The 21,481-nt window shown below is 40.3% G+C and overlaps 1 protein-coding gene and 1 long non-coding RNA gene across 6 annotated transcripts in view; both read left to right on the forward strand.

The window, feature by feature from the left end:
• SHROOM2 (shroom family member 2) overlaps positions 1–21,481 on the forward strand; it is a 118,320-nt gene that overhangs the window by 77,263 nt on the left and 19,576 nt on the right. For all 5 annotated transcript variants that reach the window (XM_032100612.1, XM_032100613.1, XM_032100616.1 and 2 more), the window contains 2 exons: positions 114–2,751; positions 4,672–4,775. In XM_032100612.1, the coding sequence (XP_031956503.1) occupies positions 114–2,751; positions 4,672–4,775 (2,742 nt within the window). The remainder of the gene's footprint in view (positions 1–113; positions 2,752–4,671; positions 4,776–21,481) is intronic.
• LOC116440178 lies at positions 14,467–14,947 on the forward strand. The gene is made up of 2 exons (XR_004238445.1): positions 14,467–14,758; positions 14,892–14,947. It is a non-coding gene; the product is annotated as an uncharacterized LOC116440178 (long non-coding RNA).

The following is a 21,481-nucleotide window of genomic DNA, read 5'->3' on the forward strand; positions in this document are numbered from 1 at the left end:
GCTGTGCAGGTGGATCTTAACCACTATTATTAAAATGGGTGGTTACAATTATGTTGTGGCATTTTTTGAGTGGTGTATTTATTCTGACACTTTCTCTTTGTTTGCTTCAATAGTTGGTCTTCTCATGACCTGTCAAATTCATGGGATCAGTCAAGTCTGTATCGCACTTCTGATCAATTCAGCTCTTTGGGAAGTATGGACAGCTGGGACCACACTCCACCAGTAGCCCAGTACGGAAGACTTTCTTCTGCAAGGTCTAATAGTAGCATTGACCATCTAGGGAGCCAAAGTAAGCGGGATTCAGCCTATGGGTCTTTCTCCACGAGTTCTAGCACCCCTGACCATACTCTGTCCAATGCAGACACTTCTTCGACAGAGAACATGCTTTACAAAGTGGGCCACTGGGAGACTGCTAAGCATGGAAGCAAGTCTGGCCAGTTTTTGAATGACAGCAGTGGAACAGAGGACAAACCTGGGTATTTGCCAGCTCTCATCCAGTATGAGAACAACAAAAGTCCAAGAACAGAGGAACACCCAGATGGAAAGCTCACTAGCTCTGGAAGATCCAGTTTCGGACCTGTCTGGTACGTTCCTGATAAGAAGAAGTCTTCATCTCCTCCCCCCCCACCTCCACCTCTTCGTAGTGACAGCTTTGCTGCTACCAAGGGCCATGAGAAAGCCCATGGCCCTGTGTTCTCAGAGGGTGCCAGCACGCAGCACTTTACAGCCTTGAACCGATCTCAGCCCAGGAATGACTGGAGTTTGGAAACTGCAGAGCAGCAGCGGCAGCTCTCCAGACCATGTGACAGGAGGATCAGCAGCTCATATTATAAATCCAATCTGAGTTCAGAACACACTTTTTCTTCAGCTGGTGAAAGGTACAGTAGTAATGCAGGAGCTGTGAACAAACTGCAGCCATCCTTGTCCAGCACTGATGTTAGGTTTGCACAGCCTGCTTACACTTACCACCACCAGCACCAGTACAGTGATGAAAGCACCTTTTATCACAGTGCAAGAATCTGTGCTGCACCTAAAGATCAGCAACATTATCTGTCCTACACTGGCATTCAGGAGTTATCTACAGATCATTTTCATGGCTACAGTCCAAACCAAGCCAGTCTGCTCAACACTTCTTCTTTGAACAGTGCTGCTGAACAAAAGGTGGACAATACTGGACAAAGTCGATATTATTGTGTGACAGCAAAACAGCCTGCTCAGGGAAACTCAAAGCCACTACAATTCAAGGATGACAGCTGGAAACCTGCAGTGGGAACTGATGTGTCCCTTGGACCTCATGAAAATTCTGCAGTTATTACAATGGCCCAAAACCCAAAATACTATCTACCTCAACAATCTATTGAATCTTCACTGACAAAGTGTGAGAACAGTAGTCATTACCCAGTAGACAGAGAAGGAGATGCTAGGTGTGCTGTAGTAGAAGAATCTAAAAAACCTAATCATACTGAAAAGTCTGGACAAAAGAAAAGCTCTGAGAACAGCTCTGAGGAAGGTGAAACTAGGCACAGTCAGCAGGAGTATGTAAAGGGCTGTGTCCTTACCACTGAAAACAGACCTGCTCAGAAAGATTTTAGGTGGGGTAAAGATGAGAGTAGCAAGATTTCTCCTCAGAAGACGCCAATGTTGCACTCTTTAGCTCAGGAAGGGAAAAAACAGTCTGACAACAACCCAGAAGCAGTAACAGAACGACAGACCTCATTTGACACTCACCTGTCTAAACAGGCACGAAGGAGCGATCGTTTTGCAACAACCCTCAGAAATGAGATCCAAATGAGAAGAGCAAAGCTGCAGAAAAGTAGAAGTACTGCTACACTAGTAGGGTCATCTGGAACAGAGGAGTGCAGTGAGACCTGGAAACTAGATTCAACAGAGGATGTCACCACCTCCCCAGACACAAACTTTACCAGCACCTACAAAGATCACCTCAAGGAAGCACAAGCCAGGGTTCTGAGCGCGACGTCCTTCAAACGTCGGGACTTGGAGCCCAGCCCCGCTGAATATCTCCCCAGGTCACCTGAGCGGAAAACTGGTAGTTACAACTCCTCATTACTGGCTTTGGTTTCTGAAGATGTCTCTGCATTCCTTGAGGCTACACAAGCCAAACCAAACCCTACAGGGAGTGGCACTCATCACGTTCCTCGAATTGGAGCCAGGAAGAGGTTCACAACAGAGCAAAAACTGAAGTCCTACTCAGAACCAGAGAAGATGAATGAGGTGGGCATGTCAGAGAATGAATGCCATGCTCATTGCTGTGCAAATATATCAGAAGAAGCCCTGGGCTCATTTGCAGACAGGTGGAAATTTTTTGAAGAAACAAGTAAGCCTGCATCCAGAAAATCATCACAGAAACCAGGTCCCCATGGTCTAGCAGAGGGACAGCCTGAGAGGCCAAATAGGAAAGTGCAAGAGGGAGAGGAGCTGTGGTATGAGAGAAGAGGTCGGGTAGCCTCTGCTGGACTTGAAACTGCTCGTGCTTCAAAAGATAGTGTCCACCATAGCAGCAGCAATAGGGCTGCTGAGAGGACTGTGAAATCTGCACAGCCACAGCGCCTGGGAACCTTTGCAGAGTATGAGGCATCGTGGAAGGAGCAGCGGAAGCCAATAGAGCCGAGGAGCTCAGGAAGGTACCATTCAGCTGATAATATCCTTGATACAGGCCATGAACAGCATGGGAAATCCCAATACATTCATGAGAGGTCTAGATCATCCCCTTCCACTGATTTCTACAAACAGGTACAAGTGTCTTTTGCATTATCCTTTAAATTGCCCAAGGTGGTGGGGGACAGTAGAGGAGTGGAGGGGAAAAGAGTATTTTTATGAAGATTTCCAATTTAGGAACACTATGTAATACGGTATTTGCCTTTTGCCAGTAAAGCAGTAAATGTTACAGGTAGCTTTCTTAAGTAAAATGAGGAAGATCAAAGTTTGTACTGCACAAGAGCAATTGGATCAAAGTAATTTCTTGTATGTTGCAGTCAGATGGAAAAAAACATGATTGATTTTCTAATATCCTCTTTATTACAGTAGAAATCTAGGAAATTCAAAGCAATCTTCACCCGGAGTTATTTTTTCATTGATGTGGCTGTATTCCCTGTTTTAAGGTTTTGAATTCTCTGAGACTGTGAAGAAAAGTGTTCCAAGTGTAAATAATACATACTTTTGTCTAATTTTTTAATGGTCTAATAGTTTCCATGGATTTCCTCTTTTCTTCTAAAGTTGCTTCATGCAAAAGCTACATAGGACAAAACTTCTGCCTAATAAAATTTAGAGATTACAAAAATGCCTGTTAATGTTAAAACTACAGCAACAGTGAAACTGCATAATGTTTTGTGTCAGTTTGCTTAATTTAAGATGTATACATTTATTCCTTAGAGAGATGCCAAATGTCCGTTCAACTTGCAAGTAAATACTAAGTTAATTTTTAACTGAGCAGGCCCGGGCAGTGGTTGGCAGGTGGCACTGGAAGTAAACAGAGAAACCAAGTCTCTTTAGTTCTCTGTTAAAAGATGTTGTTCAAGCTGCTACAAGATTGCCTGGTATATATAAGGAGTCATAGTGTGTTCAACCTGTGTTGAACTTCACCTTCTGCAAGAACAGAATTGAAGTAATGCAGTTGTATATTACTTTTTCTTTATTTTTTCCCCTCTTGGTGAAAATATTGCATACATACATACACAGGTCACCTCTGTGTGTGTAGACATGGAGTAGAATGAGAATAGCTAAAAAAGAAACAAAAAGGTTGATCTCTAAAAGTTGTGGACCGTCTGTCCATAAGTTGTGTCTTCTCATTTGGCAAAAGTTATTTTTGAACTGTATACTTGGACTTAACTATGTGGATAATTTAGGTAGAGATTCCAAGCACTGAAAATACTCACCTGGAAGTTATTTTGAAAATTAAATTCACTAAATTATTTAAAAATTGCCTATCCAGCAGAAAAAAAATCACATAATCTATTGCCTGTATGCATTTCTGGTTTATTAGTCAGTGCCTTTAAGTTCAGTATAAGCCTCCTGGGGCAAAAAGCAGACACCTGTTTAGGCACCTGGAAAATACGGTGGTAAGTGCATTGAAGATGCTTACAACAGACTAGAGTAAATAAAGATGTTGTTTTGCATATATGATTCAGATTATTCCAGTGCTAATGTGCAATTAAATTTCCTGTAGGTTTGGTGTTTGTAATGCAAAGCTATGCTTTGGGTGGGGTTGTTTGAAGATAGTGAGATAATAACGTTCTGCAACAGCACTGTTGGTGTTTTACTGAGAAACTAAAGTACACGCATGGGGATTCACAACCTGGTGCATACTTTCATCTCCTAAAATGTGAGCAACTCTTCTGCAACTTCTGTGCCTCTTTTTTTTGTTTGTTTTTGCGAAATGGAAGTTGCAAACGTTTATATAAATGTTAAGCTCTTCTGTAGATCAGCAAAGCAGAGCAGCAATGTGAGCACAGCCAGGTCGGGAGTGCTACGCAAGAGGTCACAGAGCATACTGTACTGCTTAAAACCAAACAAGCTTAAAACATGCTATGCTGTTGACTTCATGTATATTCAAACAGAGCAAACCCACAAATAAGAGGTTCCATAATCATAGATTTTTTGGGAGTCTGAAACATGATGACTTGGTCTCTTACTTGTACTATAAACCTCTTTTAGGAAGTATCAGTTGAAGTAAGGAGGCAAGCAGAGGATTTAAAGGAAGATGGGGAGTGTATTTTCTCTAATGTTAACAAACTGGATGAAAGGAACTGCACTGTAAGGTAAGTATGTCGTAATTTCTCTCTCTAAAAGATTTTTTTTTGACAAATTTCTCTGATCTGATCTTTTCCTGACTCAAACTGCAAGTTTTGCTGTGATGATTTCAGAGTTTCTGCTGTGCCTTTTTCCTTTGTTTCCCTCCTTCTCCCCACGTACTTCAATAAGCATGATAGAATTAATGTTGGGACTGAAATTCTTGGGGAGCTTAAAGAAATTGTTGTGATGATTTCCATCTACCACGTCCAAAGCCGAGTGACAATTTTAGCGTGAGCTTAAAGAAATTGTCGAGTGTTGAGCATATTATAGTTTGTTTGGAGGCAGTTGATTCTTACTTGTGTGCATGAAATGATAGTTACAGGTTTTTTGGGGGGTAGGCTGGGGGCTTGAGGTTTCCCAAAACAGATTTCTAGTATTATCCTTGGCAAAGACAGCATGCTGCTGAAACATAGTAGCGTTGTAAATTGGACTTTCCTTTTCTTGCGCCTTTAGAGAATACAGTACATGAATAGAAGACACTAAAATTTGTTTTAGTGTTTCATCGGCTCCGATTTTCTGTTAATTAATGTTTTAATTAATGTACAATGTTTTCAAACCATTTTCAAAGGTGTGACTGTATGCACAGTGTAGTTAAAATCCTTTAAATGTCTGGCATGCTGAGGGTGCCCTCGTCCTGGCCCGTTGTGGTGTAAGCAGTGATTTCAGTAATTGCTGATCCTGCGGCTGCTGAAGGCGAGCTGAGGTTGTGCACACGCTGCTATCGCCAGGTCTTGACAGCTCTGGGTTTCGTAACAGTGAACCCATGCACAGGAAAAAAGAACCTCTACAGGCTTTCCTCGGTTCTGCAAGTGGTATTAATCTCTCAAGGGGAGAAGAAATTATGAACTGTAGCAAACATACACTCTAGCCGTGACCATAAAATCTTGTAGAAAGATAGTATTTATTTGTGGGTTTATATGATTGTATTTTGCATTGCTTATGGCTCAGCTGAAGAGACCACCCCCTATTTTCTAATTTTTTGTAGCCCTTTGTACTTACCGTAGTGATTTCCAACTGAGCAGCCCGGGAGGGTGCGAGTGTGCGCGCACGCGTGGGGAGGGGCCGAGGGGAGCCGAGGGGGAGGCGGGCACAGTCCGCCGGGAGCGGCCGGGCTGATGTGGGCGGGCAGCATCTCTGGACAAGTAGAACGATTTCCATCTACCAGCGCCGAAGCCGAGTCACAAAAGCATGTGAATAATACTCCTACGCCAGCATTTTAGCAGTGTTTGTGCAGCACAATTCTTGCTTTATAATCATGGAGTCCATGAAAATCACATGACACTGGGCACCAGCTGCAGTAACTTTTTTTCAGCGGGAGCCTATATTGACATACTATTTCAGATGTAGTATTTGGCCATTTTACCATATTACAGAAGGTTTTGTGAAATGGTCTCTTTCACAGTCTTTCTCTCAACATTGACATGCTGAAGGTTGATATGCCTTTTGTGTTCAAAAAACTAACTAATTAAAATCTCTCATTTGGACATTTAATTCCTGTGTTGTGAACTCCCACTGCATGATAATGAATGGCTGCCTTATTGGAAAGAATATATATTTCTGTGTGCTCCTTTTTTAGTAAGGCATTCATATGCTCAAAAGGATCTGGACCCATGACATGGATTGATATTATGATTTTTGAGCTGCCCTAAAGGCATTAGTTTTCTATTTTTAAAATCTAGCGATCTGCAAATGGCTAGGAAATCTACCTAATTCAGGGTATATGCTAGAACATGAATAGTAACTAAACCTGAGATCTCCCTTATGGTCATATTTAATACTTTCTTTTAAAATTTGTGTTTGGATTAAATTGCTGGCAGCTGGTATTTTGTGCTACTGAGACCTCTGTGCTGTGGTTGCCTTTGTCAGTGTGATGCAAAGTTAGTGTTACCAAAGTCAGTGTGATGCAGCTGAACATAGGAGTGGCCCTTCTGTGTTTGTGGGGGTGAATTTGCAGGAACCCAAGCTGAGAGACAGCTGTGGAGTCCATGAGTGCTTTCTCCAGGTTAGGGACTGTCCTACACTACAGGGTGCCTCTGGCCTTCCTCCCCTTAAGTTGCTTTGAGAAAAGAAAAGAAATTAATAACTTGAAATAAACTTTGAATATTTGCCATATACAGCTTCCCTGATTATTTTCCATAGAAATACCAGTCTTTTTAATGCACTGAATGTAGAATGAAAAAGGGCTAGAATATTGTAACAGTAAATGGCTTTTTAGAAACAAACAAACAAAAATAAATGTACTTGATAATTTTTTTCTCCTGAGCTTTTTGCTGCAGTATTTTCTTCATAATCTAGAATGGAAAAGGGTTAGAATATTGTAACAGCAAATGGCTTTTTAAAAACAAACAAACAAAAATAAAGATGCTTGATAATTTTTTTTTCTTGAGCTTTTTGCTGCAGTATTTTCTTGGCTGTTCTTTTTTAGCACACAGTTGTAAAACCTAAGTTAACACTGCTTTGAAAATGGGGGGGGGGGGGGGAAGGGTGAATGTTTAGTTGATGAAGATAATTTGTAAACCTCTTTGATCTTTGAGCTGTTTTCTCCCTCTGAGATTACTGAGTGCTTCCAATGAATTCAGGTTGTTTCATCTCCCTTTTTAGAAGAGCTGCAACATGTTCTTCTGAACTGCAGTATTTAATAGCTTAGGGTATTACTTTTATAGGAAGAGAAAATAGTGGTCCATAGAAGCCATTGTCATCTCTTATGGAAGAACCAAACCACTCTTGTTATGAACTTACAGGGATGCAAACAGTCATCTAATATGAGATGAGTATTTTTATACTGAGGGGTTGATGTGATTCTATGGATGTTCTTAACTTTAGGACAGCTTAAAAGGATTATACAATTCTGCTGATCTGTAAAACAAAAAATGGTGCTTTTTTCAGATTAGTTACAAAAGCTTACCTTTTTACAGATGCAAAGTCTGTGCTTCCTTAAACATGTCTCTCTTTCTGCATTTATAAAATGACTTATACTGGTTATATAATTAACTTCGATATAGAAGTCTTCACAATTTCTAAGCGGAAATAGGCTTTCAAAAGGTTAAAGAGGGAAATAGCTGCTCTGACCAGTAGTCTGTGGCTTCCTGAAGTATGACATGCACTCGTAAAAGTCATTCTGCATCAAAAGAATCATGCTTTATGATCTAATTCTTAAGATAGCCATCTACTAGAGATGTTTACAGCCATTGCTTTTATTTACTTTCTAAGAACATTTGACTCCCAGCTCTATTAATTTGTTCCTGTGATGTCTATTAAAGTTAAATAACTTCAAAAAGTGAAAAAGGATATATGAGATCACAGGTTGCAGAAAATATTTCAACATTTAATACGTGTCAAGTCCAAGAGTATGTGCATGTCAAGGGTAGGACCACAGCATGACTCAACTCTGATTGAACACTTTAAAATATTTATTTCAGTGTTTTAATACCTTAGTAGTTACTCCTATTTGAGTTGAGCTCTTGAAGACAGAGGAAGAGCATTTACAATACACAACCAAAATAAAACTAATTTCTTAATGCCTAAGTTATCCTAAATGCCCAAGTATAATTTTCTAGAAAAATCTTTGATAAGCCTGAAACAGGAGCCTATAGACATGTTCTCAAGTGTTTTATTAGGCTCTTCATAAGGAAACTGATTTTTCAGCACCTGGTGAATGTCTAGGCTCCATGCTCACCAGGAGCAGCAGCAAATTATTGTGCAAGGAAGGAGGAGGACCTTTAGCCATACAGGAATGTGAGTGACCTTATGTCTTCTGAATTGAGTCAGATGGAAAACCATTTAAAAATGACCAGTAGTCTATTTGTGTATGTATTTATTTGTATCATGCGTATATGGATGTGTGTGTATATATATATATATATACACACAGACATATGAAACATGCATGTGTGTACTGATAGTTGCTTCTCTTAGCTTTTTCTGGTTTGTGACCATTATAGGGTTGGGGCTCACATGGCTATGAGGACTAATTAACAGTGGGGGAAAAAAACCCCAATAATCCACAATACACATTTGGACAAATCAGTTCTTCATATTTATGATGGTAGGTGGTGTAAATTAGTCACTGGAAATATTCTTAGAAACTACAGTTTTTCATGACTCCAGAAATTTTAAATTCTATATTTTGTTTGGGTTTCTCTTACTGTGGTGTCAAAAAAATTAATATAGTACCAATATACAGTGTTAGGATCAGCTTAACTAGGAACTGAGCTACTGAAATACAAGACTTGTAGGCTTGGAGGTTTTTATGTGTAGCAAAAGGGCCATTTCCTTAAATAGTGAGAACTTTTGTTGCTGGCATTGTGTCCCATAGCTATTTTAAACTTCTGTTCTTTATTGAGAATTGTAGAATCCTAGAATGGTTCAGTTCGGAAGGGACCTTAAAAATCATCTAGTTCCAACCCTCCTGCCATGGCCAGGGAACTTTGCACTAGACCAGGTTACTCAGAGCCCCATCCAGCCTGGTCACCTCCAGGTTTGGGAAGTCCACAGCTTCTCTGGATAACCGATTCCAGTGCCTCACCACCCTCACAGTAAAGAATTTCTTCCTAATATCTTATCTAAGCCTGCCTTCCTCCAGTTTAAGTTCATTCCCCCTTGTCCTGTCACGACATGCCTTTGTGAAAAGTCCCTTTCCAGTTTTCTTGTAGCCCCCTTCAGGTACTGGAAAGTGCTGTGAGGTCTCCTTGGAGCCTTCTCTCCTCGAGGCTGAACAGCCCCAACTCTCTCAGCCTGTTCTAAATGAGATGTTCCAGTCCTCTGATCATAGTAGTGGCCCTCCTCTGGACACGTTCCAACAGGGCCACGTTTTTCTTCTTTTGGGAACCCTAGAGCTGCATGTGGTTATCAAGGTGAGGTTTCACAAAAGTAGTGTAGAGGGGGAGAATCCCCTCCCTCCATCTGTTGGCCACACTGCTTTTAATGGTAGCCTTTTTGCTCTCTGAGCTGGGAGTGCACACTGCCAAGTCATTATTGAGCTTTTTGTCCACACACACCCCCAAGTCTTTCTTCTCAAGGCTGGTCTTGGTCCATTCTCAGCCTGAACTTCTCCTTGGGATTGCCCTGACCCAGATGCAGAACCTGGCACTTGGTCTTGTTGACCTTCCTGAGGTTATTCATGTATTGTTGCAGTTAAACAGTCAAACTATGAGTTGCTTTTCCTGGCTGAACATTGCAGGACAAGTATGTCTCAGTCATTGCAGGACTCACCAAGACATTACCAGAGCTATGTAAGCAAAATGTTTTCACCCTATTCCTTGTGAAGAAGAAATAGTATGATCTCATGCAACTGCTTCCTTAGAAATCAGTGGAAAAACTACTTTGGCAAACATTTTGTGCATGTGTTAACAAGCTCTGCAGAGCTTTCTCTTCTCCAGGCTGAACAATCCCAACTCTCTCATCCTGTCTTCACAACAGAGGTGTTCCATCCCTCTGATCATCTCCCTGGCACTCCTCTGGACTTGCTCCAGCAGGTCCATGTCCTTAGCATTTCTTTATCATGAGATACAGATTATTAGGGCATTTCTCAGACCAGTTTTTTTTGTCAGTGATGTCATTGTGTGTGTCATACAGCAATGACACAGTACAGTCTGGACTGTTACAATGTTTGTATTTTGTCTGAAAATGGAAAAAACATACTGTGGCTCTTCCTGTGCATATAGAAGAGAGTCTAACAGCATCCATTCATGTATGAGAAATCCCCTGTAACCTTTCATCTTCCTTAGGTTTCTGTGAATACTTGTAATTAGTACAAGTTTCATTGCCAGGTACCATTATGTCCTTCCAGTGTACTAGTGTATGTGACTGACTAATAACAGATATATAGGTATCACACTCTGAGACAGTGGAACCTTGAATCACTGGTTATGTGATGGCAGCTGATGGATGTTGATGCTTAAAAACAGGTTAAAGGTCTACTTAGGCAGGTTTTTTTTTCTCTGGGTGAGCCAGTAGCAGGTGCTTGGGGAACAGAAAACCAGAGCAAACCTGGAGCCATGCAGCTGGGTGTCTTGTCAAGCCTCCGGTGGTCTGTCTGTCTTTGAGCTTTGCTTTATTTTGGGGGTTTGGTTTGGTTTTTTACTGCTTTGAAGTACAAAGATTGTATGTTCATAGAATAGTCTGTGAAATTCAGCTTTTCCTTCTTGCATAGCAGTAATTCCTGTTGTACATCATTGTATATGTTGGTGAAGTACAGGAAGATCTCTCCTGTGGGTTACTTTGCATTTATTAAATCTGAATTTCATCTGTTATTTTATGACCCATTCATTCAATGATAGGAAATCTTGGTTTGGAGTCTTTATTATTCAGAATCATTTCCTCATAGCAGCAACTATTGTCACCTGCTTTTTCACCCATTTTGTAAATCATCTATATCTAATGAGTTCTGATGTGAATGATGTGATGAGACAAGTGAGGACTCTTGTCTTATGGGAGTCAAATTTTTAAGAGACTCAGGTGAGATAAAATTTCATTTTCTAAATCATCTAAAAATCCAAAGTCTGTCATCCAGATCACTCTTGTCCCTATGTGTAGTGACTCTAAGATTAGTAATGCATCTTTTCTACACATGCCCAAATTATTCTTTGTCATTTTTACTCATTAGTGCAGCTGCTAAATCTCTTCATAAAATTTCTTCTTCTGTGCTTAATTCAGATATTAAGTTTATCATTCGGAAGTTCTCCAGATTCGTAATGAGTATTTGTTTTTATTCTTGCTCTATTTCTCTCATTTTCTCTCTTCAGCACCCTTACTTTCCCTCCCCAACACTGGGTGTGTCACTGTGCTCAAGCAGCTGTCCAAGTATCAGAGGAATGGGTAGCTGTGCATCACAGATCCCAGTTCAGCAATTTCCTGTGGAAGTTTCAGGTGATTGTCGTATGGCCCAGGTAGCTTATGACTACCCACTTTTAATGGTGTGCAGCATCTGAGAATAGTTCCTGCAAAGGCTGTTATTTTCTGGAGTTGTGAAGGGGAGATAGTGCCAATATTTTGCTGCAGCCTTATTTTCTTTGTATTCTTACTATTGTACTTCCATCCCTATAATCTGTTTGGCAGATATCTGTGTTAGAATAAGTGCCTTTTTTTCCTTTTTTTTTTTTTTTTGTCCTAACACCCTTAAGAATTTGTACCTCAGCTTTACTTTTAAAACTCCTTCTTTTTTACCATATTTTGCTTATACATCTGCTTTGCTAGATTAGTTCTGTTTTTTCCTTGTTTGGGTAGGACTTAAGTTCTCTGGTGGATGTTCCTTTTAATTGTTATTTGATTCAACCTTTGGAGGGGACAGAGAGAGGGAAGGAAGAACAGTGGCTGGATGTTTCGGTAGGTGTTACACATTTTCTCTGAATTTCATATATCTTCAGTTGCATGTTATCTCTTAGCATTATACCATCTGGCTTGTTTTTTTAAAAAGTACTCATCTCGTGTATGTAAGTGCCCTTTTCAAAATTAAATACCACTGTGTGGATTCTTAATCTTTCAAAAAAGATTTATCTAAATGCATATGGCCACTGGCACAGGGCAGTTCTTCAAATAGCTTTTGAAGAACTATAGTTTTGAACCAGATTCTTCTCATACCTCAGGATCAAGGCAGAAGTTGCATCATAAATTGTCCCACTTACAGTCTTTTTCTTCCTCTTGCTGTCCATTTTAAAACTTTCAGGCTGGTTGAGCTGAGAGATGTGTGGGCATCTTCATAAGTATCACAATTGCATTATTTTGGGATTTGGGGTTGGTTGTGGCTAAATGAAAGTGGTAAAACTTGCAGGCTCCTGCCACTGCCTCCCCATTCCTCACTCTCCTGGCAGCACTCAGCTGGCGGCTGTCAGGTGTGTGTCCTGCAGATTGCTGTGATGCTCCAGTTGGGCTCACCAGCAGCTGCTGGATCTCATTAAATGGGTGCTGGACTGCCTCCAAAACCAGTGCTTGGTTTACAGTACACTGCAGTAATACAGGCCTGTTTCTCCCCCATCCAATTTCTGCATTCTCCACACCCTTGAAAATGCAGACTCTCCCTCTACCTTTATTAGGTGAACTTTGAATCCCTGTTTCTAAACTTGAGGGTGGATATCCCATCTCATGCATCCCCTTTTTTTCTACTTGTAGCTTCTTACTACCAAGTAAAGTTACTTTTGCTTTAATTGCTCCTGGCACATCTGTTCTCCTCACTGTGCATACAGTGACAGCTAAGGGTATGCAAGGCCATCATGGGCTGATAAAAGGAAGTGTTGAAGGGTAATTTCTTCTTACGGAAAGCTTCCTCCCCTGCCTCTAAAGGTGAGTGTTACCAAGCATGAGTAGCTGGAAGAAGTCCTAAACATGATTCTGCAAGTACTCAAATTGGGAGTGTGCGAAAGAACAGCACACAAAAATGTTTGTGGAGAGAGAAACAGAGATAAATTTGTACTCATTAGTTCATTTTTGTATTCTGGTTTGATTTGACTAGTTTCCCTGGAAAGAGGATTAGAATGAAAACCATCTAAAGATGTGCATTTTTGTTGTATTGCTTGAAATCCAGCTATCTTCATATAGCCCTGTTGATGATAACAGCAGTTGAGTAGGGATATTTAGAGCTAATGTAAGATACAGTCTCCAGTGGTTTTAGTTACAAAAGCATCATGTGCTGATGCATTGTAGATTTTATTTTCCCTTAAGTTACTTGATGAAAAGCATAATTGGAAATAGGTGACTGATATGTCTCCGCAGTGCAGCGGTTCATATATTTCTGACGTATGGAGTGGCTTTATGGTGTTCTGATACTAAAAGCTAGCCTGTGAAATGTTCACTTTCTGCTATAAGCCCTGGCAACATGGTTATGGTTTGCTGTCACGCAGGAGATTGCTTATGTCAGTAAATGTGAGTGAAGTTTTGTGCTAAAAAGTAACGAGACAGCCACAGCTTCCATTTCTCTGGAGGGGCCAACCAGACTTGCTGCAGTCTGTTAACCAGTTGTATTGTATTATGTAAACTGGTGTTTTTTCGTGAAGTCATTCTCACTCTCTATTGAAATCAAATAGGCAGCTTTGGGAAACAGAAAAATTTTAGGGGAGGTTATTAACTGGATGTCTAACTGCTCTGTGTGATTTTGTGTGCAGTTTAAATAACATTTTCCTCTTAAAAGTGGTCATCTTCGAAATTATCTTTCATACATATTAAAGCCTCATCCACACTTTCTCTATTAAGTCTTTAATGTGTTCTTGTAGAAAAATTGAAAGGAGCTTGAGCTTTGTTCTGATGAAAGCCACGATGGCTTCTAAAGATGGAGCGTGGGGGTGGCAATGTGCTCATGCAGCATGAAAGCATTTAGCTCTTTCCCTGCAGAGTCTCCTGCAAGAGAGGGCGCCTGTGCACACAACACATGCAAAAAAATTCAGGCGGAGGGCTGTTTATGAAGAAGACTCTCCTCTAAAATTAAAGACTTGGTATTATGAACACTGTTCAGAAAGAAACCTAATAACACACTGATCTTTTAAAATAATTGTAAATAGTGAAAACTTGCAGAGCTGTAGTTGTGGAAATGCAGATCATGATTTTCACAAATGAAAAGAAAAATCCTTAAAAAATTGAAGGACTTTTAAGTTTTGTTTTGTTTTTTTTTTAATAACCAAATCCAAGGGGTGGGGGTGGGGGAAGGGAAAAGCTTTGAAGTCTCTGAGATCTTTTCCCTGAGGTCAGAAGTTTCTGGTGATGTAACATACAATACAGACTAAGCCTTCACTTATCAAGGTTAAAGTTGACAGAGCTTGTATGAACTTGTCAATCATAGGAAGCAGGCAAAAACAAGCCAGCTGTTGTGAGGCATGGCTTTGAAAATCCTCTGTGTTACAGTAAATGAGACGCAGAGGTTGAGACAGATTCAGTTCTGCAAGGCTTTCCAACTGACTGGCACATTTGCAAGGATGCAAAGCTCACATATCCAGTGAATATGGGTAAAAAGCTGTAAATCCTGGTAAGATTGTCTTGTCTTTAGTGTTAAAGCATGAAATAAATGGCTAGAGGTGTGTGCTTCATTTGCCATTTTTTGTCAGTTCTGAACAGAAATTTGCAGTATTAATTCATACAGTATTTCTTTTGTTCTTCAGGTCTTTGAGCACAGGCTGCATCTTCTGCCCCTATCAGCAGAAGCTACAGTAACAAATTAGCAATGATGCAATGCTTGGTACAGAATTTTATTTTGCTTACTGTAATCGACTGCTCTGTTCACTGATGGGTTGGGAGAATAGGGGGAAAATGTGAGTTAATTCCAGCTAAGATGCTCTGTGTGCATATGCTCGCACACACGCGCTGTTTTTAGCAGCTTTTGTTTTCACAGTTGGCATCATGTACACTGGAATTAGAAGGCAGTGCCTTTTGAAAATACTTGTTTTCTGGACTGAAGGCTGCAGTGCCGTTGTTGTGGCTCAGGGTGCCAGGCTCGGGGTTCCTCTCGGCTAGGGGTGGTGCGAGAGCTTTTCATCTTGTTATTTTCCTGGCAAGCCTGTTACTGTGAGTACAGGCTTGCACGAAGACCTTTTCCACAGCAGCAGGAGCTGTTAGCTGGGAGTGTAAGAGAATTGGATGTGACTATTAGAAGCAAGCGGTGAGTGTGGCTCTGAGTGAAAAGATGGCTATTGAAATGTGTGCATGTGCATGCTAATTAATTTAAATAACTGTTTTAGGATTTTTTTTCCTTTAGAGATGAGCTAGCTATGTGTTCATTTTGGTGAGGAATGCCTGAGAATCCCACCTGACCTAGTTGTTATTCACAAAGTGTTTCATCTTATAGCTTGTGTTTTGTTACCTAATTCTTGTTCAGCTGCAAGCAGCTGTTTTCAGTAGTAATAGCAACAAATATTTTCAAATAGCATTATCAGGACAAAAAAGTCTAAAAGAAAAAAATATCAAAGGAGTGGCAACTGGAATGCAGAGGTTTTTTTAGTTAATTGACAAAACAATCATTCTTCTTTGAGCTTTTTTTTAATGTGACTATGATTTCCTCATTAGCAGTGTTGGAAAATACTGTCTTTTGTCTCTGCAATGGTTGCCATTTGTGTAATATGATGGTTCTCGTTATACTGTTGGTATATTCTGATGATTGAATTCAGTGTGTAAGTACTGAACATATTAACTGGTTGACTTGAGTAGAAGTCATTTTAATTCCATGTAGGTAATCCCCTGTGTGCTAGGAGAGGCATGCAATAGATAAAGCAATAAGAATACAGCCATAAAAATTATCTTTTATAATTTATTTTTGGTGTGCAGCAGAATGGAGAAGGGGCTTTTGTTTTCTGAACTAAGGAAAGGAAAGCATCCCTCCCTCTGCCCTTTCCCACAAGATTCTTCCCTTCTGCATAAAGGCCCTTGTTCTGCTATAAGAAATATAATTTTAATCAGATTTTTTGTTGTTGTTGTGGGCCAGTGCCTTTTGCTGTTACCCATGACTGGCCTACATTCATCCATCAACATAACTTTGTTTATTTACTGCAGAATTAGAGTGGATATGTTGTTATTTATTTATTTATTTGTTATTTTCATGGGAGAGAGGTAACATTTTTAGAGACACAGAAGGAAAGATGAAAACAAATTGCAGTGTGTATGTTGCCATGCATTCAGGACAGGAGAGAAATTCTGGTGGGGTCGATGAACTGGCAAGCAGTGTCTGTTATAGTATTTCATTCTGTGATAAAGCCAGGTGATAATGCAAGGGTTGTTAAGCTAGAGTGACATTTTGCTTTATCACATTAGGTGCAACAACTAAGCTGCGTTCAGTGTGACTGACTGAACAGATAGCTGCCACTGAGGCACAGATAATGTTAACAGGCATTCAGAGACAGAAGTGAAAAACCAAGACTCACACCATGATAAACGGGTTGTAGTGTACCACTGATGTGCTGTGGGATATACTTGTGAAATATCTTGCTAGTTTTGTACCTTCAGTTGTCTTCTGACAGGCCTTTTTTTTTTTTTTTTTGAGAGAGAGAGAGAAAACAGTCTCTCATCATTCAGTATTCATTATTCTTTCATCTTAATACATGCTTTGGTTTTAGGACCGTTTGCTTCAGTAGTGCTTCTTGGATGCTAGTTGCTATCATCTGTCTCTTCAGACAAGGCAGTGGACATCTCTACATCTTTGTAGTGGCTTATATGCTGTGCGTCTTCATGGCATAACGGTTAGGTTATAGCCATCATGGTTCTTTATGCATTTGTCTTTAAAGATTTCCAAGTCGTTTCATAGCCCAAGCTCTCATTTAGCATCTTTGGAATATGCTTCATGTGTCACTATCTGATGGATAGTATGTGCTGTACTGACTCGGTAGTGATAGCAGATAGAGAGCACATGAGAAAAATGAACAATGGTAAAATAATTGCCCTGGTATTGGATGTCCAAACTGTGGCGTTGTGTTGTCAGGGTCTCCTGAGTAGTGCAGTAGTAAAACCAATCTAAGGGCTTAAGTGGTCCTGGACCCTCTGAAAAAAAAAGCATATGGGACTCAGATGAGGGTTCAGATAACTAATAGGAGGGAGACATCTACATGTGAAGTTCTAACTCAAGCTGTAGTCCACAGAGAACTCCGTTTTCATTCTAAGCTGGCTAAACAGTTGACTAAACACAGGTGTCTAGTGGGACCTGAGATAGCCCAGCATATCCCACTTGGCTTCCAGCTGCCATCTCTTAGGGGAACTGATGCCTTTGAACCTTTAAAGTTTCTGAAATCATAGAATACACCTGTGGTTGGATATCTAAATTGATCCCCTAGACAGTGCAACCAATGCATGCTTTGCTTGTAGAGACTGCTGTAGGGTGAGCTGTAGTCTCATGCATTAGTTAGTTTAATCCATGTCAATATGGATTAAAATGTGGCACTAGACCTCAAATTTTTTCCTGAATTTCCAACAGTCTTACCCTATGCACCCCATTCTAACTTCATAGCATTGTGTTGTCTCAAGCAGAACCATTGTCATGGGTTAGCAAGCATAGTCCCGGAAGGGAAGTCCTTGCCAAGGGGTGCTTACAGCTTCCTCTGGGACCTGACAGAACCTATCAGCTGGCCAGTTTGAATATGGACAATTCTTTAAGCCAAAGTTGTGACTGCCTCTCTGATGCACACTTAAGAATAGAAACCCTGAGGCAGACTGTCTCTCTCGTTTCCGGTGCTGGGACAGGTGGCTGCGGGCCCGGTTGCAAACCCAACCCGCTACAACCATACTGGATAGAAGAAACTACCCTTTTTTTGTGGACTGTTGCAGTTCTTCTGGATCCCAGTGTGCCACATGCCAGACAAATACACAATGAAAACTTTGTTTCAGCACATAAAGTTCATAGCTTAAAAACTAACGTATTGGCAAGGGCTGTGCCTATAAACAGGATTTTGTCATATGCAAAGACACTATTTCCCAATTGCTTTAAGCCACATAATTATCTGTTTCAAGCCAGGTCAGGTCCTTGATCCAGTTTTCTGTGAGACTGTACAATTCCTACTGCTAGTACACTGAAAAGAGCAGGAAGATGGAACTCAAAGTGTCTAAGAAGGAAACTGTCTCTTCTGGCAGAGTACCTGCATAAAGTCACTTTGAAGGGACTGCAAAACTGTGGATTTGATTTTGAGAGTGTTTTTGTTATTGTAGGGTGAGAACTTTTATGGAGGAGTCATACTCAGGTATGAAGGCCTTTTTCCAGTGTAGCTCATAGTTCTTGAGAAGGAATTTAAATCAGAAACAGCCACTCCATTTGCTCTTGTTTGCCAGTGAGTTAGTGGAGGACATATTGTTGCTTACATAACCATGCTTATGTTTTATGGTGAAACTTTTGCACAGAGGTCAGGTCTTTAACAAATGATACATTTTTCAAATGTTGGCTAATGCATTTTTGTAAAGCTTATCTAGTCTGGGATTTGGAAGTTGGAGCGTCTCGTGGCACTGTTTGGGTTGGCCTGAAGGGTTCTCAAGAAACTGTAAATCAGACAGATAAAAATCAAACACATTGAGTTTATTGAAGTCACTTTCATTTATTGAGGTACAACATTCAATCAGATCATTCTACCTCTATCCAGATTTAGTCAAATCTTGAGTATGGGGCAAAGAAAGAAAGTGGTTTGGAGTTGTTTCTTATGGCAACCAAAAATGTTGTTCTTCTTATAGGCATCTATAAGTGCTAGTGCTCACTGACTCTGCTGGCAAGCTCCTATTAATGTGTGTATGTGTGTATATGGCTTAACTTTAATGTAAGAGGCACATTACTGTTACCACTCCTTGGTTTGTTAGAATAGCCTCTTGTATTATTGCTCAGGGTACTGGGGGTGTCCAGGCTGGGGGTGAGACTTGAGAGTTTTTTGCCCAGCTTAGTCTTTACATGGCCTTTACATTTCAGTCTTGAGTGTGTCTACCTCGAGCTAATGGAGCCAGAAGGAAACTGGGAGATGTACTTGTCCATTTAGGTAGAAAATGCTTAGTGCCAGTATGGAGATCCACATTCCCATCCCCATGGCAGTAGGTGGTGCTGGCGTGGCTGTGGCCACTGGGAAAGTGCAAGACACAGAGCAGAGCTCCTCCCGCCCTCACTGATGAGTGTTCAGCCTCTTGTCTCTCTACACAGACCCCCTCTGGGAATGCGGAGCCCGCTGCTAAATGACAGCTTCTCAAAAATGTGAAGGACTGGTTTGTGTAATGAAGCAGTTCCTTCTTTTCAGTTAGGAGCATACATTGGTTTTCTGTCTCCTGCCATTTAGATATGAAAGCTCCTATAGCAAAATACCGAAAACAAGTGCAGTAGAAAAGGCTCATGTTAGACTCCTGTACTAGACTCACCCTTACTGAATACTACTTTGTAGCAACAGCATAAGATTCTTAATTACACTTCCTTTGCAGGTCGGGTTAAGTGACTGGTGTAAGTTGTCTGACAGTGAAAGCTGTCATGTGCTGTGCCAGGGGTGGGGAATGTGGTGTGAGCTTTCCTGGTTTTGTCATCTCAGAAAAGCTCTTGCAACTTGGGTAATTGTGGCATTGTATTATGGGGGTGGGGGAGCTTTGGGTTTGAAATAGCTAAGAGTTTTAATGTTTTTGATGTTGGCTGGTTTGTTATCTAGAATGAAAATAGTAATTAAGTCAATTGTCATGTTTTCAGATGATTTAAAACTCTTCTATGTCTCTCACTTTGTGATGTTTGGTTATAAATGATGAGTTCCTTTCAGTGGTATGTTATCTTTGCATAATCCTATGGGCCTCATTTCCAAACCAGCTGTGTTCTGGGCATGATGTGCTGTCAGATAAAAAGCAGCTTAGTGGACCTCTCAGTACTGATAATAATGTAACATCTTTGCAGGTTCTTGCCACTGTGTTCTCCTGGGGCTTGAAGCTTATTTTCTTTTCCTCCTTTCTGAACAGTAAGCTTGCATCTCTCCAAAATCATGTGATAAGCATGTTTTGCATGAAGATCCACTCACACTGAATGCAGTTTAACCTCAGTGTTGAATGCAGCCACCACCTTTCCTCATTTGTGTGACCCATTTTGTGTGGCACTGCACACAAAAATTTCTGATTAATTTTGTGGAAGCTGTATGAAGGCATGTGTGTAATCTCTGAATTTTATCTCTATGTTTGCAAATATAGCATCTCTAAATTTCTCTGTGCTGTAATTCTTCATGTCCTTTTGCTCAGTTTTGGGAGGTGACAGGACTGCTAAAGCATTCATAGCTTCTGAGCCAGTTATATATATATATGTACCAATATACTGGTTACATGTTTTGGATATGCACCTGTGTCAGATTGGTGGTGTTCTCTGTCCTGTTTGTTTCCACCAGCACTCCCAATCCCGATGTGCATGCAAAGTTCATGGCATACTTTGCAAACTGGCTGACATAATGCATGTCACTGATGTCTTTGCAACATTTTATGTCATACTGTTGATTTTTCTGTGCATCTGAGAGCGTCTGTTGAACTGGTTATATTATGGTTTATGGATGTGAAGGTGAATTGAGAGGCCTGAAGTGTTTTTGCATGGGTTTACTAGCAGAAAACAGTGCTCTTCATGGGTTATCTAGACAATGAAAAATGCTGGTTTAAACACAGTATTTCATATGTAAGGCCTTAGTCTTCATTTGGTAAAAATTTCCATTAAAATTAGAAGATCTATTTACCGGCCTGGTTCTGCTTACATTGGATTCACCAGGGAAAATGAGCTGCCTCTTGAGATGCCAAGATGCCATGTAACCAAATCTGAGTAGTGTTGGTCTTTCTGGCCTTTTGTATAATTTTTTACTTCACAAAACTGTCTTTCATCTACTGTTGCAAGAGGAGTCAATAAATAGTTTTGTAAATCAGAATTGACTCTGAATTAGTCAGACAACTTGAAGTTTTTATTGCTCTTAGATAAGAGCAATATGAAGAGACCTGAGTATCAACAGTACTGATCTCCTCATTCATGTTAAATTGAAAATTTACCAGTTAAAGTTGAATTTTGAGGTTTAACACTTCACATGAGAGAAAGATTGTGTATGTGACTTCTCAGGAATCCACATCTAATCAGTTGTCTTTCCACAATACTTCATTTAAAATATTTATTTAAATTTAATTAAAATAATAATGCAGTGTGTAGTTACTCCAATTTTTTTTCTTCTTGAATTTATAATAGACTTTAAGCTATTAGTTATTTTATGTGCTTTTATCTCAATTTTTTTTTCCTACACACTGGTGTTAA

Source organism: Corvus moneduloides, chromosome 2 (assembly GCF_009650955.1).
Source record: "Corvus moneduloides isolate bCorMon1 chromosome 2, bCorMon1.pri, whole genome shotgun sequence".
Taxonomy (NCBI): Eukaryota; Metazoa; Chordata; class Aves; order Passeriformes; family Corvidae; genus Corvus; species Corvus moneduloides.